This window comes from Penicillium citrinum (genome assembly GCF_028827155.1).
Source record: "Penicillium citrinum strain IBT 23319 chromosome Unknown utg000010l:1.0-1229701.0:1.0-1230130.0, whole genome shotgun sequence".
In the NCBI taxonomy this organism is placed as follows: Eukaryota; Fungi; Ascomycota; class Eurotiomycetes; order Eurotiales; family Aspergillaceae; genus Penicillium; species Penicillium citrinum.
The window spans coordinates 804,524-824,444 of record NW_026622695.1 but is presented as its reverse complement, the minus strand read 5'-3'; the positions used below and the strand labels follow the sequence as shown (position 1 = coordinate 824,444).

The following is a 19,921-nucleotide window of genomic DNA, read 5'->3' as shown; positions in this document are numbered from 1 at the left end:
GGTATATCTAAATCCAAAGCCAATCGCGACCCAGCTCTCCAATACTAAATATCCATTGCATCCGCTCATTTCCAGTTGAGGATTCTTTTTGCCAGTAGTCTTGCAGAATCTTCGCAGCATTGACTCCATTCAAGCAATTAGTGAGATCCCAAAACCTCTCAATGCAGCTGATGACAAAGTCCCGCTGTGCCTGCCATTGACACTCCAGACCAGCAACAAAGATCGGCCAGAGAATACACTTGAATATTGCTTTGTCGTCTCTCAAAGAGTCAATGACACCTAGAAGTTCAGTGACCAGATCGTTCTGATTAGCTGGCTCTTCAGCCAAGGCATCCAAAATGCGCCCCGCATAAAGCTGTGCACCAAGTTTGTATGATTCTGATAAATTACATAAACCAAGGATCTCTTGCGGCGAAGGATTTCGGGACTGCTGAAGTTTTGTAGCCCAGTTGTAACTGTCAAAATTCCCGATCATTTCGATCAAGGATTTTATCTCTGCGCGGAAGGTTGTTGTGGAAATCTCATCAAGTGGGCTTTGAGTCTCTGCTAGATTGTCTCTTTGAGTCGAAAGGGACTGAATGACAGTCAATATGTACTCGGGACAACCAAGAAAAGAGGCCTCAATTGCCTCTTTATATTGCTTTTTTTGATGATCAAATGATGAAATCTGAGGTAACAATTTAGGGCGTAAGAATGCTCCCCCCGAGTGTCTCGATGCTAAAAAAAAAGGGTTTCAAGTTAGTCCAGAACCAAGCCTTCGGAGAGTGAGGGAAAACCCACAAATCAATTTGCTTGATGATGAATCCTCGAATTTCTTCGATTGTCTGTCCGAGTTCTTGATTGGAATCGGAATGAAAGAATGTGGATGCGATTAGATTTTTAGCGCCCTGCAAATGGAAATTCCAGCCATCACTTCCAGATTCGAGAAGATCCAAGAAAATCAAGAGGAATATGCTGGCAACTGTGGTTTCTTTTTTGAAAGATTCTGTATCACGGAGGGAGTATGATAAGGCCTCCATAGCCTGATGTTTGAATAAGAGCGCATCTTGATTTGCGTTAGAAAGCTGCAGTGACGAGGATGCTGGTAGTTCAGTTTGATGAAAGGAGTGGCCCGTGTTGACATGGTGGCGGGCTGCAAGCGCTAGGAGCGCTTTCATTAAGACTGGATCCTGATAACCCATAGGGATAAGACTCCTAATAGGGTTTCGATTGCTGTCGTATACAATGAAAAGTTTACATATTCGGTCATTGACTGTTTGACAAGTCAGCGTGCAGTGTGGGGCAAGGAATCGTGGTCACACTTACAATAGTCAATATAGTAGTGGGACTTCCGATCAAGATGTGAAGTTGAAGGATCATGAAGAATAATTGGTAATGATTTTGTATCAGAGAAGTGATCTTGACATAGTTAGTCAGCCTGAATATGGTACCAATAGCCTGTGTGCGCAACGCACGGAATACAAACCTTCCCTCTTTTTAGGTCCCCTCTTTGTGGCATTAGATTTCATCACAGCTCTCCGTTTAGCATGAGAGGCCTCTGCATCTTTATTGGCATCGTACATTCGGCCCTGCATTCTCCCGCGGATGGCCACGCCTTTAACCCATCGAAATGGGCGTTTGTCAAGGCATTCCAAACCCGCCTTTTCACACTTGGCGCAGGGTACCCCTGTCTGGTCACATTGAATGCGACGGTTTCGACAAGTATAGCACGGACCATCGGCTGCTGGATCCATCGCGAGGCACGTTGGAGACTCGGAGTAGTGGCGAAACACAGAGAGTTGGATCTGATGAGGGCGGTCTTTTGCTGACTAATTCATTTCAACCATGTAGCTGTTCATGGCCGTCAATGACTTCAATTCTCGAATGAGGCAGAATGATAGTAAGTAGATGATAGCATATTCATGAGTACCATTTGATTTAAATAGTACTTGCCAGGGTCTTTGTTAGGAGTGGGGGAATACTTACCTTGGAAACCGAGGTTGAATGATCGCTGAAATACATTCATGTAGTTATTTCACAAAATATGTTAAGTATATCCGACCATTCAAACAGCGCAGTGTAGCAGTACTACTCCATATAGTATATGGATTACTGGAAAATTCGAGTATTGTTTTGTAAGTGTTTAAGCTGCCTCCATTCGAGTCAGAAGGTCATAGAAATTTTCCTTCTAGATGCATACTAGTAGATATGCTTAATGCCCTCGGAAAATTTTCAAAGCTAAGCAATGAGGCTCAAGAGATCCCACTTTCAAGCCATACCTAAAAGGAGTTTGCTGAAGTCCTTTTTGGGTTAGACAATGGAAGATAGGTTAGATAAATTACCGTAATTGCCCTTCAAATATCCCCATTGAAGGCAGCACTGGCATATCGTTGAGTAACGATTGCTGGATTATTGGGACCAATTTCTATACATCTCCCACCAATTTTCGTATTGAAGACAACGAGCACTTTTCTCGGCCAGGTGGACTTTTCAGTATGAAATCTCTACATGTCTAATGCGAAGCCCTTTGAAAGGCATTGATTGGTATCAATGGTACGTTAAATGCCAAGAATATGGCAATCACATTGAGAGCCTGTGCACCAGGAACCATGGAGAGTCTCTGTTTGTATGTAATTGGATATAGGCGAGAGTCCAGTCACTATGTATTATTAGAAGCTGAAACGTTGTTAGTGGATACCGGATCTGATCTATGTACTCCGTACTGTACATATGGAATTTGAAAGCATGAAATTGGGCCCAGATTACCTTGACCGACATCGGAGAGGCCGATAATTTGACAATACAGTGGGGAGTAAGAGTTTTCACAGCGAAGGGAAGATATCCTTGGTCTCCCAAACACAAGACGTGTAGGAAGTACTCCGTACCTGTACAAACAAAGAAAGGATATCGGGGCCGACGGAGACAGGAACAAACTGCAAGTAAGATGGGCATTGGATGATCTGATTGGTTGATCCCTTTGGGAATTCACCACTTTTATTGGCCGGCTCGGATTATGACATCATATGAAGTAGACTAAAAAGACGCCATTCCCTTTTCGGAAAGATATCAGGTTGTTAGTTTGGTTGGCATGAAAGAACCATGTCCATGTTTCACTTAGTCGGTCCCTATCTTTGCATTAGGTGGATGGGATGGGGTGCTTATGATTATTATTAGGACTTTTGGAATTTGACCCCCAAGGGGAGGCAGGACTTCTTATATTTGTCTTGTCGGCCACGTTTGGGTTGTAAATTTCTAATTCTCAGTACAAACTCTACATTCTTTTACCAAACTTCCTATACAGCATCGAAGTCCATTCATTCCCAGACTACCCAATTCAATCGTTAGCTTCTGATTTATCAACAACAGTGAGTCTCCCTTCATGGAAAATTGAAGCACAAGCCCCATTTACAACATCGCTCACCCTCTTCCTGCTAGTGATTATCCCCATCAACAACATGCACGACACTGTCTCCCTTCTCAAGCGTGACACTATCACCCTATTCAAGCGTGAAAGCAGCAACAGATATTCTCTCTATGTCTTCGCCATCATTGTCGGATGTATAGCCGTCGTGCTCATTGGTGGTGCTATCTTTACGATGTATAAGGGAACCGAGGAGGAAAAATACTTCGACATGCCTTACGAACAAAGGAAATATATGCGGGAGGTTCGACAACGAAACCTCAATGGCCTAGCTATTGCGGCAAATAGGCCAGACATGATCATTCCCGTCGAGGAATTGAATTACTAAGATGGCATGACTACAAGGCAACTTAGGCGTTCAATTTGATGGGCATGGAACTCGGCGTTAGGTTTACCGTTGGCTGGATCAATCATTTTTGTGTATCAAATATATGGGACAGATATCAAGTACTATATACGTTGTTTTTGGTTTACATTCCTACCGAGAACATCCATTTGCTCAGGTAGGAAACGTGATTGGTATCGATCTAGATGATTAATTGGTTGGGTCATCCGGGTTCTCCTCCCATAGTAACTAACTTCTATCAATTACAAGATAGCAGTCAGATTGGGGTGAAAATCGTCTAGCATACGGTCGTTCTCGGCTTCCCTCGTCATCACCATCGTATATCCCGGCTACCTTGAAACTATCGGTGGTACATTGCGATTTCTCCAATTGTGGATGTTACACCCTCCAAGATATCGACTCTTCGCCTGTTGGTTAGCACAACGCTTCCCTAACTATCAAGAATCCGTCTTCTCAAAGGCGCATATCCGCCCAGAAATTATCCCCACTGAGCACTCTGCTACCAGGACTATTCGCTCCGGGGTTTGGGACACTCTTCGTTGTTGAATTCCCCTCCCAGGACCAGGATTACTCACAACTGCTTTGAATTTGGCAGTCGTATAGCCAGTGTAAAAGCCGGGCCTAATTTATTGGTGGTAAAGCTGTATGCCATGCAGGGCAGATACTGCCGTTCGAAGCAATAAAACCATCCTTGAGAAACAGCGGGACAAGTGTTGGCAAGGAGGATTTTGAACCATCGATGAGAAGGCGGTTGTCAGTGGAGTCAATTAGTAGTCTGGTTCTGCAAAGCCCTGCCCGGAGGTAGAACCTTTTGCGTTCTCGATGTGGAGTATAGGTTCGTTGGATTTGGTAGTGTTTGGGACCCAAAGCATCCTTCCTCTAATGCTCATACTATAATAGCATAGTTCTCACGAGAGTGGCAACGTGATTAAACAAGTATCCGTCCCATGGCTAAGTGAGTCTGAACAAGGTACATAGTACGAATACTAAGAGCCCTAATATTGATACTAGTATATACAGAATAGTAGAATATCAAACTAAAGAGAGTATTGACCGAATATTTAATTGCTTGTAAAATACAAGTTAAAGAGATATTTCAGAAATTTACACGGACTTCCGCGCGGGAATCTCGTCCTAGCAGTACATGCACCTAAGAAGAAAAGAAAAGGTCAAGGTGATAAATGTAGATTTTCAAAGCCCATTTTTCCTATGTCCAACCAAAAAAAAATACCCATCCGAACCTTCTCGGTATAAACAGAAATCCATTCACCGGTCGTCGAATTAGGAACCAATATAAATAACCCAATGCATGAAAATAACGAAAAAAAAAATTGGACAACCAAGAAGCTATAAGAAAACAGTCGCTGAGGAGCGAAATAGGGATATATAAGTCGTGAAAGTATAAAGATGATGGCAACGTTGACATCGTCAAGAGTGGTAAAAGTGTTCGTGGGACGAACGGGTGCAGAAGTGTAATAAAAATGGGAGAGATTAGAAGTGAATATGATGTGCATGTCTTGCAGTCGGAGCCTCCCCGACGCGGCGTCTGCGAACGACCTCCAAGTCATCTATACATTGAGAAGCCTGATCGACGGGAGAAGATGGTCCAAATGAATCTAGAAGTTCATGAGCATGGCGGCCACAGCACCGAAAGCCAAGCTGACCATGGAGGCAGTGGAGGTGGAAGCGGCGTTAGCACCGGTAGAACCGCTGGCACCAGGGGCGCCAGTGGAGGAAGAGGCACCCGCAGCGTTGGTGGCGGAGGCGCCAACAATCTCAGCAGAACCAGTGAAGACATGAGGACGGTAGGTGTAGCTCAGCGAGGGGCTCGACTTAGGCAGCTTGGTGCTGCTGGAAGGAGTCACAGTAGATGTAGGGGGTGACAGTCGAAGTCGAGGAAGGAGTGAAAGTGGAGGTGGAGGTGGGAGTCGGGGTGGAAGTAGAGGTAGAGGTGCTGGAGCTAGTCGGGGTAGGAGTCGATGTGGGGGTGGAGGTAGAGGTCTCCGTGCTCGAGGTAGTAGTAGGAGTTGGGGTGGGAGTGCTAGTCGAAGTGCTCGAGGTCGAGCTGGAAGTGGCGGAGCTTGTAGAGATGGAGACGGTCTCAGAGCTGGAGCTGCCGCTGCCATCAATCTCCCAGACAACAATGTGAGCAGTAGAGCCCTTGGGAACGGTGACAGTGCAGCCAGTAGCTCCACCAGCACCAGTAACAACATCAGGGCCGTCCATGTGGTTGATACTCATCTCGGAGGGGTCGATCTTGCAGGGAAGGCCGTTGCAGCCGTCACCGTCACACTCAATCTCGACACCGAAAGTAGGCTTCACGTTGCGGAAGGGAGTGGTGGGCTCGAGGTAGATAGGGTTCCAACCAAGCTTCACGTAGGTATCTCCGTTGCTGACGGTGTTGGCACCGGCGGTGTAAGGAGACCAGTTACCGACTGGGTTGGCGCTAGTACCCCAGATGCAGCCTTCCTCGGCGGTGACACCAGGGGCATTGATGTAGTACTGGGCGGCTGTCTCGCACCAGTAGGACATATCGGGGACGGCAAGCGTCTCGAGCTCCTCGACCAGAGTGGGAATAAGCATAGCCTCATTACCAGGCAAGACAGTCTGGCAGAAAGAAACGGTCTTTCCAGCCTTGTTTTTAGCCTTGACGGAACCGGTACCATCCTGGCAGTAAGGCTTGTGAGGGAAAGGCTTCTCGATCTCGCCGTCCTCGTTACAGTACAAACCGCCATTCTAGATATGACCTGTCAGTGAATTTCCCTTGCATATACATATCCCTTGCGGGACATGACAGGTGGGTGATCGACGCAAACTTACCATGGACATGGGGTAACTGTAGGAAGTGGCCTTGGGATCCCATTGCATGGAGACTTGACCAGCAGGGCAAGCATATGGGCAGTAGTTGCCAGGCTTGCAAGGCTGGTTGGGGCTCATGGCCCATCCGGCGTTCTGTTCATTGGGGGTGACAGAGACGAGACCAGCATCAGTTGGGAACTGGCACTGACCACCACGCTTCTCAATGGAGACATTCTCGGAGCGAAGGTCGTGACGGTGGGCGTGGTTATGACCATGACGGGCAGCTTCAACGCTCGCAATGAGAGCGACGAGCGCGGCCGCGCGAGAAGGAGCAATGGCGAACTTCATATCTGCGGCAATATGCTTTGTGTATTGAAAAAGCGAATGACTGGAGGTTAAGCAATAGCAAAGCAAATAAAGAATGGAAAATGGCCAGAGGCCTTGGACACAGAAGCTCGCAGAGAATGGGGTCGAAGAAAGGAAAGAATTCGAGAGTTGGCGGATAGCGACAAGAAAAGTGCTCGGCAGGGCTCAGCCAGAATGCCAGCACGGGGGACTGGCAGTGCCAGGGGGGACCATTTCGAACCGGTTTGGGGCCAAAAAGAGCCAAGGGAAAGCCATGACTGTACAGAAAAGAGGGTCCAAGGGTCTCAGGAATCAATTGTGACTGGACTGGAGAAGGCTCCTCATGCGGAAAGCTCAGCGATAATGAGATGTGCCCCTGAGGGGCTAGCGGAACTAGGGCCAAGTAGTGGATCAAACTATATCCCAAGATGTGATAGTGGATGAGCGGCGATGGAGACGGATGGAGGTTGAGTCTCAGGGGCAGAACCATTGGGGACCAATCACGTGTCGAGGCTTCAGGGAAAGTTCCACAACGTCCACAGTTCACCTTTGTTTGTGTACGTACGGAGTACAGTCGACAGAATATGAAGAACTCAATTGTCAAACCCTGGAGTATTATCTCCTCAATACTTGATATGGTACAATTAGAAATGGGTGAACCAGGACAGGGGGGTACAGAATGATTTCCGTATGTACATACTGAGTTGATATACTTCATGGTACATATTGCCTCACTACTGCTGATACCGAACCGCATGAAGTTCGGCAGATGATCGTCGACCTCATGACTCCGGTCCTATCTCCCGGGCTGGCTCTCCCGTCAATCCCAATAAAATCCACCAGGTACAAAATGTGGCCGTGATGGTCTCGGCCTGTTGATCGCGATAGACATTGCGGCCCTAAATATTCAGTCTATTCAGTCCACCCAATCAAAGAGGTCTTGGACGACCCTACAATTGGTCCGTGACCAAATTGAGTCGGGGCCATACAAATGCTATGGAGAAAAAACCAGGCTGTGAATCCAGAATTTTGGAGTAGCGGACTGGCCACACGTCGTGCCAAGACCGTTACTTTCATTCATGATAACCGTTAAATGTTACAGTTTCTGCTCTAGCATAAAGCTTGGCCTGCTGTCACCCACTGCTTAGAGACATTCCGAAGCAAGAATGAAAAATACTGGATCAGATCATGGCATGTCACCAGGTACAAACGAAAGACCCAATCGCTCGACTTGGGGTTCCCAGACCGGTACTGTGGACTGGTCTGAATTCACGGATGCTCGATTTGGCGGAGATTAATGAGTTTCCAAATGATAGCACCAATATAGTCGATTGCCAAGAACGAGGTGAGCGAGAGCCATACGTGAAGCTTCAATATTCAACTACAATGTAGAGCGTATGCTGCCTAGATTTCCTGTCTCGACTATCATCACCTTGAGGGATATCATGCCCTTTCCATGTTCCTGTTTTCAGTGAACTCAGAGAAGAAAGTGATACATACTGTTCTGGTTTCGTGCTTATGGACGCAGTAGCTCTCGACTCTGCAGATATCTCAATTCTTGGCTTGAGGCTTACGGATTGCCAGCTTGGCCCCGAGGGCCGAAAACTAAGAATAAATCGATATGCCCCTCCAAGCATGACGACCAGATCATTGATTGACATTGCCCTCCACCCAAGTAGTCTCATTCATAGAGAACTGGGTCTTTGGTTCGAAATAGTGGGAAGAAAATCAGAACAAGAAACCCACAATTTAGCGCACAACCAGGGGCAAACGATGCGGGATATGGGGTAAAACTGGACGCTCTAAAGCGGTATCCGATTACACGCACTAGATTTGACCACTCTCGAAAGAAAGAAGGGAGATATCCAAAAGACATTCTCTTGAAGGATTCGAGCTCGTGCACTGTACAAGACATTTGTTGAAGTTGATCTCTTGAAAACAGCTCTAGAGAAGCGGAGACTGTAAAGAAAGCAAACCAGAGTCGACATGTCGGATAGTCTTCATTTATACTATACTAGTATCAGTCAAACTTTTAGTGTTTGTTCATAGTCATATTTGTAATCCACCCGGGGGTTCGCTTCAGATATATTCCCTGTTCGATAACCTAGTCCTCTGTTTGGCTCGGGATTGATGTCCACTCGGCAAACACCGAGGCATCATTGCCATCTCTCCACCCCCAAGCAATACAGTAGTGGCGCGCAAGAAGTTGCCATTCTTCCATCTCATCCAGCATTTCCAAGCTTGCAACCCGCTCTTTCTCATCCGCGCTCACCCAATGTTTCCAAATGAATTCAATATCTGCAGCTGCCTGGCCGGTCACGAATCCTTGTTCTTTCAGTCTGGATCGCTGTGCATCCAGGGACGCATACTTATGCAGGGTTTGAAGTTGAATACCCCGTGTTGCGAGATTAGATACCATTGTTCGACCAAAGGCGTCATCTGGACGAATAGGCTCGTATAAAAGTAAGCCCAGAGGGGCGGTGGTTTGGGTCTTGTCGTCTCCGTTGTCCCCGGCGGCTGGTTTAAAGAGATGCTTGGTGAAAAATGTGACAACCTGCTCTGCCTCACTAGGCAATAGGTATATCAAACAGCATTCTGATATCAGTAGAGTGGGTGATTGTCTATCGATACCAGGCAGTATCGTTGAGAGGTCGCTGTTTGACGATAGTGATCGAAGATCGACTGGGTGTATATGATAGGAAGGGGAATGCAATGCATCTCCTGCTTCAGATATTGAAACCTCAGCATCCGGTGAATCAATTCCTAGTACTTGCTGTAGTCGAGGTGTTGATCGAACTGCTCGAATCTTCGAGGAGGTATTGACTGCAAAGTCGATTTCATGATAAATGAGGTCTGGAGGTTGACTTGAGGAGAAGATCCGAAAAACTCGTGTATCTGAGCCGGCTCCCAGCGAAATGATCTGTTTGCGCCTTGATTTCGATTGCTCTGGCGTATACGAGTTCAGGAAGTGCGTCACAAGCTTATCGATTGCCCTTGTACGAACATATGTTCCTAACCAAAAGATGCGTTAGCTTATACCTTCTATATTATTTGAGCTTGTGGGGAGCTGAAAGTACCTCTGTTGATGATCGGGAATCTTCTGGTTGCAGAGTCTGGCGGTGTCAGTGCTGATGCAAATGGATCGTCCAGGTATCCCAGCTCCACGGCGCTCAGTCGAGAGACACTGGCGTCATTGTCTGTACCCTGCACAATGCGGTCTTTGCCCGTTAGGCGTGATTCGAATCCATCGGAACGACCGATTCCGCGACCGCGTCCTCGGCCTCGTCGGAGAGAGTTAAGGTTGGGAATCTGAGGGGCAGCCATCGATGGAGGTGGAGGAAGCTCGGAACTCTTCGAGCGGTGGGGTTTTGAGCCCCGCGGGTGTGGATCTTTCGTCTTAGCATACCGCGATGATATAGTTACAGTTAGGTATTTTAGTACATGATGTGTACTTGTGATAGATTGGAATGTTCTGAAGTTGATTCCTCATCTGATGAGTATTTATTGTAATATATCAGGATATCTATCGACTCAATTATGACAAGCCGGCCATCTGTATACTGGTCTACAGCACGCCCTTAGGAACTTATCTTGCCGAGATATGGGGTGCTGATTTGATATACTATGTAGCAATCCCAAATTTGCATAAATAATTATATAGACAGAAGTCTATGGACTCAAAGTAGTTCCAGAAATCACAATTTATTGGCAAAGTAAGGAGATCGTCTTGTTGACGTCGATACATCATACTTGATCTCCAAACTAGCGCTTCATTTCTCTCGATCCTTCTTACCACGGAGGAACTCAAATCTCAATGGGCCCACCTGAGGAAATCCGATCATGGATAAAAGTTCTAAAGTATCGGGATAAGGGAGATCTTCAAGACCGAGAGAAGATGAAGCATCTCATACGCGAACGATTGGACGGTTATATTGGTGTCACCGATGCACCTTGTACTCAACTAATCCCCAAGCTTCTAGAGATCTACCCAAATGCAAGAATTATCTGCACCACCCGAGGTCCCCAAATTGTCGGCAAAGAGCCTGATACAGATCCGAAGTCTGGCTCTGATGTCCTTCTTACGTCCCGTTCTACTCCCCCTGCCAGGTATGCGAGATTTCCCGGCCTATATCGATCAAGAGTCTATCCAATGGGAGAAATTGTACCATGACGGACCGCAAGACCATGATGTCGCCACATATAATTACCATATTGCCTGGCTTCAAAATAATGTTCCGGAGGACCTTTTTTTGTGGATGTTAAAGATGGATTGGGGCCACTTTGCAAGGCGCTTGAAAAGAAACCTCCAAAAGATGTGCCATTTCTTCGATTCAATGACTCGGAAGCAATTCGAGAGACATCCAAATATCATATCCAGCACGGTCTTATCCGTTGGGCTGGGATAATTGTGATTCTCTCTGTGCAAGGGCTTGCTTACTATTTAACAAATCGTCTTCGGTTGTGACCAAACTATAATGGGTCAAAAAGCGCTTAGACTATCTACAAGTCTGGCTATAATTGGTATTGGCAGTGTTGTGCCAAACAAAAAAAAAAAAAGGTTGATTGTTGAGATCAGCTATTATTTGTTAAATTTGGTCCAAGAAACACCTTCCATGCTATGCTGCTCTGATACCCGATTCAGAAAACGCCCTCGTGACCAAAACCAGCCCTAAGCCGCCAGTATATACATAATAAATAAAACAGGAGAAAAAAAAGCAAGGAGGTCAACTTTTAAGCAGCAAGGTCCATCATTTCTTGATCCAGGTCATCGTCGTATTCATCATCGACCTCGATTGCAGATGTTTTGACGGCCATGTTCTGATGCCCGTTCGTAAGCTCCTCTACCCTCACACGCTCCTCCTCTACCTTGCGCTTCGCTTCATGACGTTCGATATCAGCCAAACTCCATGTTGAGATACCCTCTTGGTCCTTGGCTTTGAAAGGTTGGGCCATGGTACGCAAGAAATTCTTAGCAGTGGAGACAGCCATGTCCGTACTGAGATTGGTCTCACTGTCCAGCATGGCCTGGTTGATCCATTTCGGAAGCTGGGGCCGTTTCCGCTCGAAACGACGATCTGCTAGAACCATGACTCCATAGTCGTCCTTTCCACGCAGCACGCGACCCAGACACTGGGCAGCGTGGCGCATAGCGTCGAATGACAAGAAGTCATTCTCTCGGATGCGGTAATTCTCTCGTAAAAATTCAAGACGGGCTTTCAGAATGCGAGACTCGGTGTATTGGAATGGCACACCGATGCACAGTACTGCGCGGCCATAATGGTGATCGAAATCTATACCTTCCGATACCTTACCTCGAGCGACACAGAATAGGATTGCGCCACGACCATTGCAACAAGCTGTCCGATATGTCTCCAATGCAAGAGAAGACTCTTGTGCATCAGGAGTCTCGACGAGGATCAATTTGTAGTTCCATATTTGGTCCAGGATACCCATACCCTGCCACATGCTGATGATGGACTCCATGTAAAGATAAGAGGGGAAGAACACCACAACACCATCGGGAGTAACGCGAGCAAATTCGGTCACCAAGGTGCCATAGTTTCGCACAACACCTGGGTCATTGCGAATGCCGAAGGATGATGAGACTTGAGCCTGATCAGATCCTCGGGTGACTATCATAGGCAGGAACGAACGTCTGGCCAGGGTCATGCTATATGACTCTTGCATGACAGCATTGAAACCCAGCATTTTGGGATACATTTCCAAAGGAGATAGTGTTCCAGATGTAATGATAACAGAGCTGAAACGCTCAAATACCGGCTTGATCGCAATAGCAGCATCCAAGCAGGTGAAATGTAGAATAGGGTTTGGGACGGTAGCGGCTTCGGACTCGAATGGCTCGAGAATGAGAACGAATCCGGTATCATATGTCGCAACCAGAGTAGCAAATGTGGCAACTTCTTGTAGAGGTTGATAGTCTTCGATATTCACGAGCTCCAGGGTCCGAACAAGCGAAGTCAATCGCTCAGCACAGAACCGTAGAGGCTTGCGTTCGATGTAGGTGAGATCTTTCAAATGCGTCAGGAAGGAAGGCGGAGTCTCCGAAATGGTATGGGTCACTTTCATCCGAGTTTTCAGATATTCGATGAATCTCTTCAAGAAAGAGATGAAGTGCTCGGCTCGACGTATGTTTCCCGGTACTGCTTCTTTCAGCAAGTCATCCGGGAGAACGGGGTTCGATATAAATTGGTCCTCCTCCCGGGCCTGCTCGGCCTGTTGCAACCCTTCCACAAGCTTAGAATATTCGCTTTGTAGCTTATCCGCATCTGAGCTTTTCATTTCTTCGATCTTACGTTCGAGATTGCTGGCACCTCGGGTGGCTTTTCGGAGAGAGTCTTCGCTAAGATCGATACTGAGCGACTCGATACAAACGTTGTCGATGTTGTGTGCTTCATCAAAGACAACAATACAATCCTTTGAAAGTTCACGAGACACTCGTTCGGCGATTTTAGGGTCGAGCAGGTAATGATAGGAGTAGATGATAATGTTGCACCAAGGCATCTAAACAGTCATGTAAGCATCGAAGCGTAGTAAAGCGCAGGGCCATGAATAAGTAACAGACCATTCGCCTAGCAGAGAAATATGGACACTGCTTGTGTTCTTCTCCATATCTGAGCAAACCGTCCAGAGTAAATACGCCAGGCGGGACAAGGTTATGCGGCTCAAGCAGATCGAGATTCTAATCATATTAGAATAAATCGGTTTACAGAGTGACCAGAGATCGAATCATACCTCATGGTAGACGCAGAGATCAACTTCCTCACCACGTTCCTTCTTCTCCTTGACAAAGCCGGCCGTCAGGCTCCTACACCTCGCGTCGACCACTGTGCCACTTTTCTCGCGCTTTACGGAAGGATGCAGACACAGGTTCTTTCGACTCGTCAACCCTAGCGCACGAAATTCCTCTTCATATCCAAGCTCCTGGGCTCTGTGTTTCATCAGTTCCCGCAGTTCTGCCAGTGCCTTTTCAATCTCGGACATAGTTCGCGAGCAGTAGATGAGTTTTCTGTGTTCGGGATAATGTTGCTGGTAGGCGACGATCAACGAAAGTAATGAAACAGTCTTTCCGGTTCCTGAAGGCATCTCCAGTACACAGTGGCCCCCGGCATCGAGGGTCTTCTTGAGATCACACATATAGGCATATTGTTCGGGGTAGATGCGAGGGTACGGGAACAGCACCGGAAGATCACTGAATTGAAAGAAATAATGAGTTAGCTGCGAGTTGGAAGGGAAGCGTCACATCGCGGATGGAGGATCCAGTACTCAATGAAGAACTTCATATTGGCGGATGTTCCCAGCTACACGCACACCCGAGAAGCACGAAAGGAAGAAGAAAAGAGGGAGAAAGATGAAAGATCGCCCAGCAAGTAGGCCGCAGCTCGGAGTCTGGATTTCCCTTTTGGGACAGCAATGACACACGTCATGTGATTTCCCTATCGGGAGGCCGCCCGCGGATATCAAATCAAGCTTGTCTTCTTTATATCTCAACTCCAACACATTGTGACACCCGGGAAATCTTTAAATCGTCGTGTGAAGAGGGCTTGGACTCAACTACCTTATTCCAACACAAATTGACAATTTGCCGGTGTTGCACTGGCGCTGTACACTTTTTCCCCCGCCGTCCCGCTGACCTCATACCCCACATGAGCAAAAAGTTCAAGTCGCAGGCCTCCAGCAGTCGTGCTGCTACCGGTGCCTTCGGGTCCTTTGGGGGCTTCTCGAGCTCTTTTGGTGGTGATGGCCGGGAACCATCTGCACTCACATATATTGCAGAACCACCAGATCTTTCTCGTATCTCAGATCAGCAACTAGTGATCGCTTTCAAGAATTTGTTGAAGAAAGATGACATTACACGAACAAAGGCCCTGGAAGAGCTCAAAGAACATGTCAATTCTGTGGATGAGAAGAAAGGGACCCTTGATGATGGGTTTTTAGAAGCATGGGTAAGCAAAATGCTAGTACATACCTCAGCTCCGAACTTACCAGGTCTAGGTCAAAATATATCCGAGATCTTCAATTGACCTCTCTCGCCGAGTGAGACAATTGGCTCATACAATTCAAGGCTCAATTTCCTCGCTCGTCGGAAAGAGAATTGCGCCATATTTGCCAAAGGTTATTGGTGCTTGGCTGGCTGGTATCTACGACAATGACAAGCCGGTTCACCGTTCTGCTTTGGAATCCTTCATCAGTGTCTTTTCCACCCAAGACAAACGAAACAATGTTTGGAAGATCTATCAAGCCTCCATTCTGGATTTTGTGGACGATGTGCTACTTCACCAAACACCCCTCACCCTGAGCGACGAACGTACGGTCAAGCGAGATGACTCTGAGGCGAAATACGCACGAGTAGTGGGTGCTGGACTACTTCTGTTCAATCGTATCTTAGGTAGTCTTCCTTTGCTTTCTTTCATTAAACATCACAAGCTAATATCTTTCATTAGGTGATTCGGAAGATGAGGATATTCAGAAGAATATGCCCCAAATCGAGACATTGCTCGGTAGCAAATCTATATGGGGATTCTGTAACCACGAAGATCCATTTGTCCGCAGATCTATTTATATCCTCCTTCGTACTGCGATATCCAGAGAGCCAGGGTGGGTGGACTGGAAATTGCTCAGCTCAGCCATTGTGGGAAAATCACTATCCATATCCCAACTTGGATCTGCCTCCGAATTATCAGAGACGCTTCTTCTCCTCACCTCTTTGAGACCTCAGGTCTGGACGGAGGACTATACAGGAAAAACTTCTGCCTCCAAACGACTTCGCCAGTATATTCAGAAAGGATCGCAGGGAGGCACCGGAAAGTACTGGTCAAATCTCGAGGACCTGCTTCGGAAGATACCCCAAGAAGTCCTCGCGGGGGCTGACAAAACAGAAACCGGTGGAGAAATTCAGATCTCTAGTGCCACTGCTCTAACAGAAGCTTTCCAGGAAGGCCTCAACTCAAGAGAAGAGCCTCGTCAGAATCTGTACACCGGATGGAAAACTTACATTGATGTTGGACTCTGGCTTTCAAGCCTCTTGTCCGAGGCGCAACGGCCTGAGCTTATCCAGAAGAGACTATCTCCCTTGGTGGCGCACTACGTACGACCTGATCCTGAATTGACTCAGTGGTCACTGCCCACACAGTCTACTGAGCACATCTGTATCGACTATCTGTCTGCTCTTGTCGCTCATGATCAATATCAAGAAGTGGAGTTTTTGTGGTCAAATCTGGCAAACGAGCTTTTAGACGCCGTAAAGTTGTCACACCCAGAGCAATCGAAGGAATTCCGATCATCCCAAGATTCTATCTGCGAACAGTCTAAGCGCTTCTTCATCCTTGAACCTTCTGTTCTGTCGCGGGCTATGTTAGGGAACAGTGAATCTCAGCTCAAGGGCATTTTTGAAAGAATCAATGTATCCCTGCTGGATAATTGCCTACAGGTTTTACGCTCTCGCAATGGTAAACCTTATGGTGCCGCTGGTGTTGTAGAACAATGTGTTCGCAGAGTTCCTTCTATTGCAAAGCAATCACAGGAGCTTCTCGAATTTTTGAAGACGGATGCGCCTGAACTTCTGTTTTCGCCGTCAGGAGATCGCCTTATCGCAATAATCCTGTCATGTCGACAATGGGAAGGTTTCTCCTCTAGTTTTGAGATTGTCGTTGAGCGAGCCTTAGAGTTGGACCCTGAGCAATCAAATGCCCACATTCTTCAAAGCCTTCTATCTACCATCGATTTTAACGATGTGGAGTATCAAGCCAAACTTTCCTCTCTTGTGATGCGAGCTCTTGATAAAGCTTGCAGGGGAAGTACCACCCACTGGCCAATTGTCACCGCGGTCCTTCGGAATCAGACTTCTTGGGGAGAACTGATGGATCAAATATTTTTGTCGATTATTGAATCATTGTCCACAGACGATAGAGTCTTCAACGCGCTTCACGGACTTGACGACCTGGGAAAGACCGTTCCCACGGCCGTTCGAGAATTCCAGAGTGGCCAGTATGGTTCGAAACTAACCGGGAAGTTACTTTTCCTTACTGAATCCCCTTCAGAGGAGGTGGCGGTCATGGCGGAGTCTTTGATGAAAACCTTCAAGGATACCGTTGTCGGTGATACAAGCACCAAATCCAAGATCGAGATTCTAAGGAATGGCTTCTCTCGTGCGAGCGAGGAATCTCTCACGTAAGTAACGTATATTCATGCCCCTTTGGACCTTCCTTCTTCTAATCTCAGCTAGGATTGATTCTCTCCTTGCTATTGCCGAGGAACTAATCACCGGTCTGGGAAAGAAAGAAGCGACATATACGCTCAAAGATATTCTACCGTCTTCATCCACTTGGGAGACAGCGATCGCTCCTTTTCTCCAATTGCCCCCTCGTCCTTCTACTGCGATAACTAGTCCACTGGCCGGTGTTGTTCATTTGGTCCAACGTGAACTATCGGATTCCTTCCAGAATATGCGATTGAGTATCGCCCGAGACTCATCGCATGGCTCCTCCGCGTTCCGACTCGCCAGCTTTACAATCAGGATCTTGTCTTCCGCTCACCTGACTCAATACATGGACAAGGACGACCTCGAAACACTATTCTATTTTGTCCCACTGGCTGTTCAGCTTATCGACGACGATCTGAGCATTGAGAATTCCAATGGAATTGCAGGATGGGATCAGGCGGATCAGCGCGAGGAGTACCTCGAAATTGTGTTCAAGGGACGTGGCGTGATCGCTAACTGGCTTAATGCAAAGGAACCTGCTGTTCATGCTCCTGGTGTAACCATTTCTTCTTCTCTACTTTCCTTCTGGGAAAGCAAATTAGAAGGATTGGGCGGGACGTCTCCACTCGATTATCGTATTGGAGAGGCATTTGTTAAAATAATGGGCTCTGTGGAGTCATCTAAGTCGTCTGATCTTGTCGCTGCAATTTGCAGGGAGGCTCGGACCGCTAATGCCATTCGCACCGCCTCCTGGTTCTCCGTGTTACGAAGCTCGATCCTGTCGAACCCGGTTGGAAATCGGATTTGCAACGAGTTGGTGGCTGAGTCCTCTGGGCTGAAACCACAAAGCTCTTCTCCAGACGGTTGGTCTCTATCAACACCTCTAAGTTATTATGACTTTATTGACAAATCCCAGGGATCCGTAAACTGGCACTTCTCAACATCCTTTTGTCTGGAGAAGAGGATGTTGTTTCGACAATCCCAACTCAACGACTCGTCTTTCTGACAAAGCCTCTCATTGAATGTCTTCAGTCTGATCTGTATCCCCTTGGCCTGAGCGCGGAGATCATCAAAACCTTATCATTTGTACTTCCAGGGCTTTCTGAGATCTATGGCTCTCACTGGGAGGATAGTTTGGCTGTTCTGAGCACAATTTTCAAGGATGTCAGTGGCGGAGAGGAGGCACTCCCTCTGCTAGTGTCATCGTTTAGACTGTTCTCTCGCTTGAAGTCTATGACAGACGGTGATTGCAATGATGACCTTCACGATGTCTGGCTTGAGCGCCGAGTTGGGCTTTTCAATGAGCTTGCTTCGACCATTGGGAAATTCGGTAAGACGATCAAATTCACATTTGTTGTGGACTCGGAGCTAATTCAAACAGACTCATCTACTACTTTCCACCAGCCACGGGATGTCGCTGTTGATTTTCTGCGGCGCCTGATTGGCGTTATTCCAATTGACAAACTCGAAGATATCAGTGAAGTCTTTTCTCTTTTGACTGCACACAGCCGTACTGTGCAGCGTACCGCCTATACACTTCTTCACCGTTATATCCCACATGCTCAAGAGCAGGTATCATTTGATGTTGCTCTTTCCAAATCCGCAGCCAGTCTGCCGGATGAGCTTGTGTCTCTTTTACTTGAAACACCCTCGATGCAGATGGTGACCATGTCCTACGGCGACGATAAAATGTGGACGAGCTTGAGATCCTATCTCTTGAGCTGGAAGGTGATCTTTGACCACTTCTCTAACGCTGTATGTCCTTCTTTGGCCCTATCTTCTAAGCTTTCGCTAACATTTGGAAGTCACTCCCTGTCCAAGAATACTATGCTGCAAACATCAAGGAAAACAACGTCTTGATTCCGTTGTTAGAGTTCATGTTTGATTTCCTTCAAAAAGCACACGGCAAAATCATCGACCCTACTAAGTTTGATATACAATCATTTGAGCCTGATGAGTCGGAGAATGCCGAAAAAGAAACGCAGTGGCTCTTGGTGCATCTTTACTATCTCTGCCTCAGACATCTTGCGAACATGACTAAGAATTGGTGGATCGATACCAAGAAGCGTGTCAAGGGACCAGTTGAAGCGTGGACAGAGAAATATGTGAGTTTTTTCTGCCAATCCTAACATTTAAACGCCACAATATCTAATTTGACAATCAGATCTCGCCTGTTGTCGCTGGTGACTCCCTCAAGGGTGTGGAAGACTGGGCTGCCACCCAAGATCCAAATGAGGAACGTGCATTGGCCGTTAAGATCTCTCCTAAAACAGCCGAGATTATAGCCAGCATTCCTGTGGATGAAGAGTCTCCTCCCGTGTCAATCTCAATCTCTCTTCCACCGGCATATCCGTTGCATCCTGCTGTGGTGGTGGGTCGCAGCCGAGTTCTTGTTGACGAGAAGAAATGGAAGAACTGGCTACTCACCATTCAGGGAGTCATCATGTTTGCCAATGGTAATCTAGTTGATGGTCTTCTGGCATTCCGACGAAATGTACAGGGTGCCCTGAAGGGTCAAAGCGAGTGTGCTATCTGTTACTCGGTTATCTCAACCGACATGCAGACCCCCAACAAGCGTTGCGCTACCTGCAAGAACACTTTCCACTCGGTTTGCTTGTTCCGCTGGTTCAAGAGTAGCAACCAGAGCACTTGCCCTTTGTGCCGTAACAACTTTGTATATGTTTGATGTATGAAATTACATAGATGATAGACGTGGAAATGAACAAAAGTGTTACGATATTAAGCATATACCCTCCGGTTTACCTTATTTACACCTGGGCAGAGCTCACTGGCACGTAGTGGTAAGGGCTTC

The 19,921-nt window shown here is 47.0% G+C and overlaps 7 protein-coding genes across 7 annotated transcripts; 3 read left to right on the top strand and 4 right to left on the bottom strand.

The window, feature by feature from the left end:
• Nucleotides 1–7: 7 nt before the first annotated feature.
• On the bottom strand, nucleotides 8–1,733 carry N7469_011367 (Zn(II)2Cys6 transcription factor; the record flags this gene model as incomplete). Its single annotated transcript, XM_056650272.1, has 4 exons — nucleotides 8–574; nucleotides 777–1,252; nucleotides 1,306–1,398; nucleotides 1,466–1,733. 4 exons carry the CDS (start codon nucleotides 1,731–1,733, stop codon nucleotides 8–10), a joined length of 1,404 nt encoding a protein of 467 aa, XP_056495336.1.
• A 1,701-nt stretch (nucleotides 1,734–3,434) lies between these two features.
• N7469_011366 (uncharacterized protein) lies at nucleotides 3,435–3,728 on the top strand (the record flags this gene model as incomplete). Its single annotated transcript, XM_056650271.1, has 1 exon — nucleotides 3,435–3,728. The coding sequence occupies one exon, from the start codon at nucleotides 3,435–3,437 to the stop codon at nucleotides 3,726–3,728; it is 294 nt and encodes a 97-aa protein (XP_056495335.1).
• A 1,634-nt stretch (nucleotides 3,729–5,362) lies between these two features.
• Nucleotides 5,363–6,893, bottom strand: N7469_011365 (SUN domain-containing protein; the record flags this gene model as incomplete). Its single annotated transcript, XM_056650270.1, has 3 exons — nucleotides 5,363–5,587; nucleotides 5,631–6,482; nucleotides 6,567–6,893. The coding sequence occupies 3 exons, from the start codon at nucleotides 6,891–6,893 to the stop codon at nucleotides 5,363–5,365; spliced, it is 1,404 nt and encodes a 467-aa protein (XP_056495334.1).
• Nucleotides 6,894–8,994: 2,101 nt separating this feature from the next.
• On the bottom strand, nucleotides 8,995–10,214 carry ppm1 (protein C-terminal leucine carboxyl O-methyltransferase ppm1; the record flags this gene model as incomplete). The annotated part of the gene is made up of 2 exons (XM_056650269.1): nucleotides 8,995–9,902; nucleotides 9,968–10,214. 2 exons carry the CDS (start codon nucleotides 10,212–10,214, stop codon nucleotides 8,995–8,997), a joined length of 1,155 nt encoding a protein of 384 aa, XP_056495333.1.
• A 490-nt stretch (nucleotides 10,215–10,704) lies between these two features.
• On the top strand, nucleotides 10,705–11,061 carry N7469_011363 (P-loop containing nucleoside triphosphate hydrolase protein; the record flags this gene model as incomplete). Its single annotated transcript, XM_056650268.1, has 2 exons — nucleotides 10,705–10,997; nucleotides 11,031–11,061. 2 exons carry the CDS (start codon nucleotides 10,705–10,707, stop codon nucleotides 11,059–11,061), a joined length of 324 nt encoding a protein of 107 aa, XP_056495332.1.
• A 560-nt stretch (nucleotides 11,062–11,621) lies between these two features.
• Nucleotides 11,622–14,191, bottom strand: N7469_011362 (TFIIH/NER complex ATP-dependent 5'-3' DNA helicase subunit RAD3; the record flags this gene model as incomplete). Its single annotated transcript, XM_056650267.1, has 4 exons — nucleotides 11,622–13,412; nucleotides 13,474–13,590; nucleotides 13,644–14,100; nucleotides 14,175–14,191. The coding sequence occupies 4 exons, from the start codon at nucleotides 14,189–14,191 to the stop codon at nucleotides 11,622–11,624; spliced, it is 2,382 nt and encodes a 793-aa protein (XP_056495331.1).
• Nucleotides 14,192–14,554: 363 nt separating this feature from the next.
• N7469_011361 (ubiquitin-protein ligase RKR1) lies at nucleotides 14,555–19,795 on the top strand (the record flags this gene model as incomplete). The annotated part of the gene is made up of 7 exons (XM_056650266.1): nucleotides 14,555–14,854; nucleotides 14,904–15,297; nucleotides 15,353–17,078; nucleotides 17,134–17,972; nucleotides 18,026–18,864; nucleotides 18,915–19,214; nucleotides 19,274–19,795. 7 exons carry the CDS (start codon nucleotides 14,555–14,557, stop codon nucleotides 19,793–19,795), a joined length of 4,920 nt encoding a protein of 1,639 aa, XP_056495330.1.
• Nucleotides 19,796–19,921: the final 126 nt, after the last annotated feature.